The sequence below is a fragment of the Cynocephalus volans genome, chromosome 12, assembly GCF_027409185.1.
Source record: "Cynocephalus volans isolate mCynVol1 chromosome 12, mCynVol1.pri, whole genome shotgun sequence".
Taxonomy (NCBI): domain Eukaryota; kingdom Metazoa; phylum Chordata; class Mammalia; order Dermoptera; family Cynocephalidae; genus Cynocephalus; species Cynocephalus volans.
The window spans coordinates 41216524-41229127 of NC_084471.1; the positions used below are offsets into that span (position 1 = coordinate 41216524).

The 12604-nt window shown below is 33.5% G+C and overlaps 1 protein-coding gene across 1 annotated transcript in view; it reads left to right on the forward strand.

Moving 5' to 3' along the window:
• Window positions 1–12604, forward strand: part of LIN7A (lin-7 homolog A, crumbs cell polarity complex component) — a 131555-nt gene that overhangs the window by 88438 nt on the left and 30513 nt on the right. The window contains exons 3-4 of the mRNA XM_063076255.1: window positions 6433–6504; window positions 8797–9006. Coding sequence (XP_062932325.1) covers window positions 6433–6504; window positions 8797–9006 — 282 coding nt within the window. The remainder of the gene's footprint in view (window positions 1–6432; window positions 6505–8796; window positions 9007–12604) is intronic.

Consider the following 12604-nt stretch of genomic DNA (forward strand, 5'->3'; position numbering starts at 1 on the left):
TATGAGTAAAGCTGCTATAAATATTTGCATCTCATTTTTGTATAAATATAACTTTTTGTTTATCTTGGATGAATAGCTAGGAGTAGATGAGTGGATCTTATAGTAAATGTGGGTTTAACCTTAGAGAGAACTGTTATCCTGTTTTCTCAAGGGGCTGTACCACGAGCAGTGTACAAGAGTTCTAGTTATTCAACATTCTCACCTTCACTAGACAGCAACAGTATTATTTAAACCTACACATTCTAATAAATGCGTCGATGTGTCTACTTATGGTTTTAATTTGCATTTCTCAAGTAACTAATTATGTTGAGTATCTTTTCATATTTGCTTCCCATATATCTTCCATGTGCTTTACTCATTTTCTAATTGGGTTGTTTTCTTACTATTGACTTTTGAGAGTTCTTTATAGATTCTAGATATGAGGCCTTTATCAGATATGTGTTTTGCGAACATTTTCTCCCAGTTGGCTTGTCTTTTCATTTTCTTAAGAGTGTTTTTCAAAGAGTTTGTTTCTGCTTTTTTCTTAAACTGTGATTTTAGTCTATCTTAGTTCCCAGGCCCTCATATTAACAAATTTGCACTAACTTCTAATGAACAAAATTATAATACTTCTTTCAGAATTGGAAGGAGTAGAAGAAAAGAGACTCTCTAAAGATAACATAGCCCTGAATAACATTTCCTTGAATAATATAGCATTCAAGAATTCTTTTGGCTGAAAGTATCAAAAATTCCAACTTTAGTGCCTTAAGTAAACAAGGCTGTTTTTCTTCTTTACAACAAGTTGAGAAATAGGCAGCTATTTGCACAAATTAAGGAGCTCCACATAATCAGAACTGGTATGTATACACTTCTTGGCCTTTCTCTTGAAGATGAAGGTTGTAACCATAGCTGATTATCTCCACACTCAGGACAAGAAGTAGAAGATGGGGAAGGACAATACTTGTACCAACAGAGCAACACTTTCTCAGAGACTTTTCATCTACTTTCAATTGAATTCCCATGGGACAGAACTGGGTCACAGGGACAGATAATGCTGGAAGAAGGGGGTTGAAATGGGGACTGTGTGAGGTTAACCTGCCAAGTGTCTGCCTCACATAGAAATCTTTAAATAACATCAAAATACAAAAAGGCAATAAAATTATTCTATGGAAGTAGAAGACCAAACAATCAAAATGTAGTTTGAAACTTAAGATTTTTTAAAGAAACTTTCTGCTGGCTAAGCAACTAAATTCTAAAGGCATCATTCCAATTGCATCTTAGATGTGCATATAATAGTAATAATAGAAATAATAGCTAGAGCTATTATAATAAGAGCATCATAAGAATAATGGGTTATGGTTTATGGAACCATGTACTTTATCTTATCTGACTGCCTCTTTGAAGATAGGGTTTTACATAATAGAAAACCAAGGTGCACAGATGGTAGGTCTTTTAAAGTCACATCAAAAGGGATCCAGAATGAGAAACTCATGATAAAGGTTTGTCATCCCTTACCTACCCCTCTGTACCAATCAGGGTTTTCAAACTCAAGAAGAACTCTGCAATGTAAAGTTTATATTATGGTATTGTTTACACGGCCTGTGTATAAATGAAAGCTCAAAAGCAAAAATCCACTTGCATTAGAATTTTAGCTCTTTGGCTTAACTCTAAATAATGGGAATTCTATTCTAAATTTGGTAAATAAATTGAAGTTAAAGTGAAGCTTTTATTTCATGTGTACTTGTTATTCTCTCAGTGATTAAATTTCCATCCAGAAAAAGTAATCTATTTGCTTTTTAATGTAAAAAAAAGTAAAATGTAAATTTTCATTAAAAAAATTTGAAACCCCATAGTGAAAATTAATGTTATTTCAAAGTTTTAAAAACAACCATAATTTTTTTCTTTCATAATTTAGCCCAGGTGCCTAACACATTGACTAGAATAGCTCCTAAATAAATGTTATCCGAAAGAATGAATAAATGAGCTTTCTGAACCAACTCACTACAATTCCATTGCCTTTATTAAATTGACATATCTTTTAAAATTTTCAATAGTTTGGAATAATTTATAAATATGCAAAACGTTATTGAATCTGTGAGATTTATTCAAGGTTGAGAGACTACTGATGCGGAAATGTAAGGTAAAACTTTTTATAAGAGTTTCTGTCAATTATTTGACTGTGCTAGGAATTAAGCCCATCATACTCCATGGAATGTGCTTAGAAGTGCTGTAGCTGAAGTTTACCGACATTTCAGGATCCAGAGGATTCGGGAGACCATAAGCTCCCCTGCCCCTTGTTGAAGCTTATGCAAACATTTTCTTTTTTCCTTTTGAGAACTCTCTCAGTGTATCTGTAAAATACTTTAGCTTTCCATGACAACTTTCTTTAAAATTTTATATTTTTATAATTGTCCTTGAACAGTAAGATAGGCAGGGAGACCTTTGTCCCTTAGGAAGTGAGAAACTGAGGAATTCATAAGGTGACTCAGCTAATGGAAATAGAATTAATATCTCCAGACTTTGACCTGACTCTGTGACTAGACCATGTCCTCTTCAGCTCACTTTTAAAAACCAACTAATCAAAATCTATTGTGTGTTATAGAGAAAAAATGATTGGCAATAATATTGGATTCATTTCACTTTATCTTAGTATATTATAATTATAAAGGGAGATTAAAATGCTATTTTATATTCATTTGGAGTGATGAACTTTTTAGTTTCAGAATTATTGCATTGTACATTTGCAGCCACCACGTGTTTAATGGTAGGTACTGTATAAAACCCAGATACCTTTATTCAAAATATAAAGAAATGCTTGTGACATCTGCACTTTTCTTTTTGCATGCATGTTTCCAAAATAGTAGTGGTCTGACGCTGTCTTAATATAAGAAAGCTTGATGAGGTTGAAAGAGGAAAGATTTTAGAAGCAGGTAGAGATGAGTTTATGTACCAAACCTGCAACTAACCAGCTATGTCATCACATCACATGTGTCAGGCACATTACCATCTCTGTGACTCAGTTTCCTTGTGGGTAGAGTGCCTGAATTATAAGTTGTGAGAATTAAATGAGCTCATGGATATAAAATGCTTGGCAGTACATTTGGTCCAGAGTAAATACTCACTAAATGCACACCAGAATCATGATAATTTACTCTAACAATTATTTATCGCAGTGCTATATTTACTCAGTGCTATACAAGTGCATTTTTATGGCTTACTATTTAAGAAGGGCATAACTTGATTTCCTAGATCAGGATTTCTAAACCTCAGCACTATTGAAATTTTGGCAGATAATTCATTATTGCGAGAGGCTTCCCAGTGCACTGTAGGATGTTTAGCAGCATCCCAGGCTACCACGTACTAGATTTCCAGTAGCACTGCCTCCTTCTTCATTTGTGACAACCAAAAATGTCTCCAGACATTGCCAAGGTTCTCCTGGGGGGAAAAATCACCCCCAATTGAGAACTACAGCCTTCAGTCAATTCTTCATAGAGAATATTCAGGTATTGCTAGTTTAGAAGATACTCTTCAAACGATCCTGCGGTCAAATAAGATGAGAAACATTGAAGAACAACAACAATAATAATAATAGATAATTTTTGGTAAACTTACTACATGTGATAATCTGTTCTTAACTTATTTAATCTTCATAAAAGACCTAGAAGTTAATTACTATGTTAAGGCACATTTTTTAAATGAGAAAATTGAGTCCCAGAGAAATCAAGTAACTGACCAACATCACACAATTAATAAGTGGCATAGCCAGGGATTATTTTTGAGCTGTCTCCAGAGCCTGTGTAATTATCTACTATACAGTACTGGCCTTGCATATCCCACTTTTTAATTCAAAATTCAAATTGGGATGTTACAGATAATTCTTCTTAAATTGTGAGATATGCTAGGTATTTACTTTATCTCAGGTACTTACTAAATTATCTTTTGTCTTAATCAATTGAGGACAGCCTCCCAATTATTTGCTGAATGATCAACTTCATAAACAACCTTGAATGCAAGGAAGTCATTTTCCCCAGAAGAATTAACCAAAAGAACCCCAAACAAATTCAGATGCCCAGGAACTGAGGAGGGAGAGACTTACTCTGCTTGAGGGAGGCAAAGGACATTTAACAGAGGAGAATATTTGAATCAGGCCTTTAATGATCATGTTAGACTTGGATAAATGAGTCTGCCAGGTGGAAGGACATTCCACGCAGAGTAAACACCATGTACAAAGGCCTGGGCAACTGGGAGGGTTTGATATGCTTGGGGAACGGTGAGGATAGAGGAAAGAAGGTATGGAAAATAAGACTAGAGAGAAGGCTGAGCTCTGCATTGTAATCTCTGGCTTGGCTCCTGTAGGCTTTTGACTTTGTCACCTTTAAGGGTAGCAGACGACCAAGAGGACAATAGTGACATGCTCAGGTAGGTACTTGATGATAATAACTGAAGTGAGTAGTGTTTGGTGGTGGGGAGACCCAATTAAGACATCAGTGCCGGGATTTCAATAAGAGATAATGAGTAAGAGTGGGTTGAAAGGTCAGATTTGATAGAGTTTATTACCAAGAGAAGGAGGGCAGGGAAAATCCTCCTCTTAAATGGACTATTAGAGCAAAACTACAGAGAATTTATTTGTGGAAGGACTGTCTCTATGGAACACAATGTTGCACTTTCAAGGAAATAACATGCAAATATGTTTAGCAGCTATTCTGGTGCCCTGGAGAATTTGTAGTAACAAATCTCAGATTTCACAGTTACTGTGTTGGAAACCTGTTCTTGTCCCCATTTAGATTCCCAACAGAAATTGAATATCCCAATTGTTTAATGGAGGTTCAAAGATAAAAGGAGATTGAAGATTCTGAATCCAGACAACTTTGTGTATCTCCTTCTATCCATCTCACCTGGGAAAGATGAGTCAGCATTAGTGAGATTTAACCAAACGTATTTGAGAAATGATGAGCCAAACCAAAAATGTTGGGAAGCGATTAGTCCCAGATACTCAATAAATAGTTGTTGAACAGTTGAATTAATCAAATTTGAATTCACTTTAATAACTTTCAAATTAGCATGTAAAATAAGATGAACAAAAAGAGGAAAAAAACCTTTAAATTTTCAGTTACGGTTTTTCTATTTCTTTTTTTTTCTGAAATAGCTAATGTGTCACTTCCAAAAAATATTACAGGATAATACCAAATGGACCTTCACCTCTATGCATTATGCAACAGATTTTTGCAACTTTATTATTTAAAGCCAAAATGAGCTTATAGTCCAACATATTTAATCTTTTTATTTATTTCCAAATATCTTTTTCAAGCTATGCTTTAAAGTCATTCTTCATACTTTAGTTTATTTAAGATGAAGCAATTTATTTTACTAATGATATAAAGATTTTTTAATCCCATATCAGTGGTTTAGGAAAAAAACATTTCTTCTACTATGTTTCAACAGTTTCTATAATTGCATCTAAAATCATAATTAGTAATCACATTTGCTGTTTAAGGAGTGTCATTAGGTGCCAGACACCTTGAAAGTGCTATTCCAAATAAAAATGACCCTACTAAGTAAATGTTCTTGACCAATTGTATTATAAAGCTCAAAGTCAGGTCCATTTGTCAGTAAAACTTGTATGTTTTCTACAACATCATTCTCTGTCGAGATTTTACCCTCATCCTTTTTATTTCATCTAAGTGTTGACATGAACCCATAACTGATATGTCGCCCTTTGTTACTAGTTCTAAGAATCTCTAACTTTACTTGTCTTCATACTCTAGAATACCATTTTTATCCTCATGCTTAAAGGACCCATTGATTATCCTCCCCTCTCAAATTTAAATAAAATAGGTTCACAGAGTAGACTAAGTTACAAACATTCAAAATTATGTGTGTATCATTTATAGTAACATACCTTAATAGTAACATGCTGGAGTTTGGGCCAAGGAAAGGATATTATTATCCCAGCTTTGCAGAATTTTAATTTAGACAACTATTATTTTTAAAGTGCTACCAAGATTCAAGAAGTAACTGTATACAAGGGGTCTTCTAAAAGTTCACGGAAAGATTCATATTATCTTTTAATTCCATTTTTCCACAAACTTTTGAAGTAGCCTCATACATAAATTTTATCAGTTGAGAGCTAGAGCTGTATACAATGGTAAGAATTTTTACTTAGTAGAAATTTTATAAAACAAAATGTTAAAGAGTTTTTTTTATTTGGTAAACAATGATGGCCAAACTAAAAACTTCTAAATAAAAGTGATTGCCTTCCCAACTCAATCTCCTCCTCCCTCAAATAATAGGAGGAATTTTTGGTCCAGATCACCAGGATAATTGATTCTGGCCCATTGTACTTTGTGATAGGGAACTTCTATCCTACAGTAAAAATTTATTGTTCTATCTGCAATGAAAGAATTGATCTTATTAATGTTCTTACCCATTCTTTTTTTTATGTGAACATTTTAGGTGTATCAATACATGCATGAAACGATAACTGTTAATGGCTGTCCTGAATTCCGTGCGAGGGCCACAGCAAAGGTAAGCTTTGAGTAACTTTAAAAATATACTTGACCCCAGTGATCTAGTAATTGATTGTGCGCGTGTGTGTTTCAGGTATTCTCGTGTGTACACTGTAAGAGAATTTAGACATCAGTGGCAGCCCAGAGTCTAGAACCAGTACTACTTCCCAGGTAAAAATCCTAATGGAAAATTGAACGTTTCTGCTGCTTCTGTAGCTTAAGAAAGGAGAATGATTTCATGAAACTCACTAGATGTCCATTTGGCACAAGCAAATCTACTGGTTCATTTTATAAAATGCTGCATGGTTTTCTGAAACATTCCTTTGATCCGTAAGAGACTGTATCCTATTCAGTGCATGGAGATTTATTTGCACAGGTCTAAAGACTTGATTTCAGTTAAACATGAAAAGAACTCACCTGATACCCACTGACCTGGGATTCTTTGTATTCAGCTGAGCAGTGGGTAACTTGCTGAAAGAAGGTGGCATTGACCTAATGGAAGGCCTCTCACGTTTTTTGGTAGTGGCCACATTTATTCTCCAAAAATTCAAATCTAGAGATTGCAGAGACCCTACTAATGAATATATTACAATAGGATCATGAAACTTTCTAGAAAATAGACCATTAGGAAACAGTAGTTTTAAACTAAAATCACTGATGCAGTTCTTATTTTAAAATATAGAAATGTTATGATAGAAATATGACTTGCTTTTTAAAAGCTTTTATCTTTCTAATAATGTACAAGAAGTAAGATCCAGTGAAAATAATCAGAATTTTCATTTATTTCTTTTGTGTTATATTACCTCTTGTTTGGTTTTCTCTCCTGATTTTTTTAGTAGTCATTCTGTTACTGAACACTGTTGATTTGTTTTTTTTGTTTTTTTCATCTTTTGTTTTTAACCCAGGCAAAAAGAGGATATTATTATCATTACGTCATGCTTTGCTTGTACTGAAGTGGAACACACAGAGAAAAATGATCCCTACATGGTTTAATTAAGGGCAAAGTGAATTATGTAGTGTTTTACCATTCTCATTTCTTATTCATGTAGAACAGCAGGATAGCAGCATAATGTTGCAATAGCACAATATTTTCTGGTTGTTTCTGGGCTGTCTGCATTGCATCCATGTCAGCCATTAAAACCTATGCATGACAATAAGATTTGCATGAGCAGATGCATGTAGCTAAAAACCAGCCATTATTTCCATATCATTCACTATCTTTCACTCAATGCAGACAGTAGCATAACGCTAAATTGATGTGATAATGCTGCGTGTGGAAAAGAATGCACAGTAGTTGGGAATCAATATTTTCACATTGTTGAGCAAGTCACTTCATAGTAGGCATCTAATCAACTGTGGTTAAGGCAGGATAAAGGAAGTGGAAAATAAGAAGCAGGCAGAGAATCTTGTCTTGATAGAAACTATTTAAAAGCTATTAGTTTATTTCTGTGGGGGGTAGGAACTAATGGTAAGTTGTTTTCTTGGACTTAAAGAAACTAATATATGAATTTTAAAATAAAATTATGTCCATTTTAAGTGATGTTTTGTGCATCTAGGTATAAAACCATGGACTATTTATTTTGCTTATGTTGCTACAGTAGTTGAAATGTTAATGTAAAATAAATGTAGGCAGAAAAAATCCTGTGCCAGATAAGAGGATCTCCCATAATATGGGATATTACTGTGAAATAATAATCTGTTTAAATCTATTATATTATTTTATTTTAGCTTTTAAGTATCCTCAATATAAAAAAAATTAAATTTGCTAAGCCAATAGTCTAATAATAAGATTATATATGTATTCACAAGTATATACTTATATAAATGCTCTTCAATTTACTGAGTAAATATTGATCAACATTTATGTGCAAGCAGTGAGTTAAACTGTGTGTTATACAGAAAGTATAAGACACATCTCTTCCTTGAAGGTGCTCATAATCAAGCAAAATGTAGAAAATATGTATGAAATGTAGAAAATAATCATAATACTGGGTAGTCTGTGTACCAGAACTACTTGGAGTCCAGAAATAGGAGGAATTGGAGCTAACCAAGGCAACTGGCAAAGATTTTTATGAAGAAGAGAAATTTATCATAGTGGATAAGCTCTAGAAAGCTGGAAATAACTGGGCAGCACTTTAGTAAAGAAAGGAATCAGATGGCATCTAAATGCAGAGGCCCTTCCCTTTTGTGTTCTTTCTTTAACAGGAGAATGTTATAAAAATATGAGAAGTTGCCTGAGCTACCCACTGCAAAGCATATGATTAGCCTCATTTTTCTCGTTTTATTACCAAAAGACCATCTTTTCTTTCAGGCAACAGTTGCAGCTTTTGCAGCTAGTGAAGGCCACTCCCACCCTCGGGTAGTCGAACTGCCAAAGACTGATGAAGGCCTCGGTTTTAACGTGATGGGAGGAAAGGAGCAAAATTCCCCTATTTATATCTCTCGCATCATTCCTGGAGGTGTGGCTGAAAGACACGGAGGCCTCAAAAGAGGAGACCAGCTGCTATCAGTGAACGGAGTGGTATGTCCATAAAATAACCAGAGATTTTCAACCTAGGCACATTTTTTTCCTGTTTACTGAAATCAGTGTTGAAATCCTAGAACAAATCATAATTTTGTGCCCAACAAACATTGATGGGTATTAAACCTATAAAAGCTATCATTTTATATTTTTATGTCTCATCTCATCTTGTTCAGGTATGATAAATATCAGCTTAGTTGAAAAGTCATCCTAAGAAATTATCTCAACAAGTAGAATTTTCTCTCATAACGCTTTAATTGAATTAAAGTATAGAGGAACATAATAATTTCAAGGCACTTTTTATTCTAAGTTACTATAAGCAAATACACAAATTTTTAAAATAAAAAAACTCATCACCTTTTAGTGCATTGGAAATTTCATTTTAATTACAGAGGAAGGATAATTTTAATGTTCTTTGAGTCAGGTCTACAGCTATAATATAATAAAAATATATTAGCCTCTCCTCCAAAATAGTTTGATTACATTACCTATTCACCATATATATTTTAGTTTTCAAATGAAATTAAATTAAAATATATAACATTTTAAACTAAAAGTATGAATGTACTTTTTTTTTGTTACCTTATATTCTTTGGATGCCATTACTTTATATGTAACAATAAGTTGCTAAAGAAATAGCTTCATGTGAAATGAATAAATTCTTCTCCTGTCACTTATAACAAAAATAAAAATAAATAACCTAAAAGCATGAAATTCAGAAATATAAACAGGAATAAATCAATGTTTACCTTTCTGTTAACCTAAGATATTTTTTCTAAGAACTTAAGATTTCAATATATAAACTAGATCTGGGTTGTTTGTGGCCGTATCGATTTATGCTCAGAACACAATATCCAAGATAAAATGTATTGCAAATGTGATTATTTTATTGGTAACTATGGAGTAAAATTCTTCTGTATGTATGTTTTGAATTTTATTTATTTTTTATTTTTATCCTGACTAGATAGAACCCAAAATATCCACCTCTGTTGTTCTCTAATGTAGATCAAAATGATAAATTTATGAATGTTTTATGTCACTTCAGCATTCCCAACTCTAAAATTACCATTCCGTTTACTTTTTTTCCTGTGTAACAATGCTTGGAGATAAGCTTTTTATTGACCTTTAGATAACTTCGACTTTTTCAAAGCACTTTTCAACTGATAATATCAGAGTCGAGCTTTCTGGTAGAGGGCTCTAGAGCTAGGTCACACAATTATGTCATACAGTAATCTGTGCCTCAGCATATGAATTTATGATTTCTCTGACTATATTGCATAGATCAAAAGAAGGTAAAAACCATGAAAAGTACCCCCCAAATCCAAAATATATTAATAGTAATTGTAGTTGTATAAAGCAACAATAAATATAGTGGCTGACTTTGAACCATCTGTTCAGAAAGCTTAAGAACCTTTGTTTATCCCAATATTTGCAAGTAACATAGCTGTAGGCATTTTACAATCCATTTCTTGCAATGACCTTGTGACTTACCTGAGATCCAGCAGGGAGTATTGGAGCAATAGAATCAAACAGATCAGGTTCTACCACTCAGTGTCCACATGATTATGTCCCCTAAACTTGAATTTCCTTATCTGAAAAAGGGGAATAGTAACTAATTTGAAGGCTTCTGATGAAGATCAAAATGAGGTAAAATGTCTGTTAAATATGTTCTGTGATTATTTGGTCACGCACACTTTTGATAGTTAAATGTGCCTACTGAAGAAGGTTGAAGTGGGTGAGGGTTGACAACCCCCCAGTGAAATTGCTTTTGCTAGTTATGTTAAATGTAAGTCTTAAAGCAAAATCTGCTACACATTTAGTCATATCTTAGCAAACATTTATTAGCAAGAAGGCAGTAATCAACTCATACAGCCACTTCTGTAAATTTGATTAAATCCCAGTTCTCTGTCCATTCAGTTGTTCCAATCACAACCTTGGGGAAAAAGGTTCACTTGAGGCAGAACCAAGATTTTGTTACCCATATATTCAGCATCAGACAACACAAAATTTTATTAAACTGATGGTTGGAAGTAGGATGGTTTAGTGAACCAACTTTGGCCACTGATCCTGTGGTTCAGGCACTGGGTCTCCCTAAGATTTTTATACCCTGTCCACACAAAAATGGGGATTGTCTCCAGTAGATTTTAGTATTCTACATATATTTAAAACCTATAATTTTACCAATGGAGATCCATTTATAACATCATGCTAGTTATTAGGCCACTAATTTCACCAAAGAAAATCAGTTTCTGACATATTTTTGACTATAAGCAAAGTGTTATTTGTTCATTGAAATAGGTATAAAAAATGCCATTATTCAGACCACTTCTACTGTGTAGCCTTTCTGACATAACACTGGCTGACCACCCTAGACTGATTTATTAAGTTCCTATAATTGGAGCTTAAAATATTGCACATTTATATAATCAAAAGTATTTTAAAGTGTTTAAAAGTAAGTTATATACATTGTAACAGTGCCTAATATTTAACAAGTGTTCATGACAAGGAAGTCTTCTGTAAATGAGAAACTTTATGACCTAGTTCATAGTTACACAAAGAGTAGTTAATTCAATTCTAGAACCATAATGTCAGGCAGGTAGCAGTACTTAATGAAAAAAATTATTCTGTAATGGAAGGGCTAAAAAAAGAAAACATTAGCAAATGATTGAATGATTTCTATTTCTACTTTGAAATAAGTTACCATTTGGAGAGATTAACATGGAAGATTTTCAGAACATGCCATTCTAAACTGAGAACAAATTTTGGAAGGAAGTGATTTGGAGGGCTGAAGCAAATCTTAACTACTTCAGTATTACTCTGGTGAAAATTTCCAACTGTCCTGCTTAAAAAGTAAAGAAATTATTCCATGGACGTTTAAACATCTGAAAAGACCTCTGAAATGATATCCCAATTATCTTTGTTTACTTGTTTGTTTGTTTTTATGTCCTGCCTGCATTTAGAAAAGACATGTTATGATGTCTGGTAAAAAATAAAATATGTCAATACAGAACTGTTAACAAGGACTGTTTAGCTAATAAAGTGGGATGGAAAGGGGGAAAAATCAATAAATAGAAATAAAGAAAAAATACTGCAATAGATTATTTTCTCTTAGCTTCTTAGAAGTCAAAATAGAAGGAAACTCAAACCAGCTCAGCTATCATTGGGAAATATTTTTTTTTTCCTATCCCTGGGCTCCAAGAGAAATTTCCCACGGGATTTTTACAAATAAGACATTGAATCACCTAACACAATTTTATAGAAAATACAGAGGCCTTTTGTGTATGGCTACTTCTTATGTCAACCCTCAGCAAAAACTTACAGCCAAATGCTGAATTAAAATTCAACGTTAATAGGAGGTCAAAATGTAAGGGTTGGAATTTATAGCTTTCTAATGATCTCCTTCTCACCCTTTTATGTTCAAGTGTTTTCTTAGCAATTTTGAGAAAGGATTAAAGGACTTTTTATAAAGGTTGCAGCCAGTGTGGAGCCAGCAGGGACAGTAAATATGTTTAGTGATAGAGTCAGGATATAAAAAAAACTCAATAGAGTGGTACAATAGGCCTAATTTAATAAGAATCTGCATGAAGTCCTGCTTCTA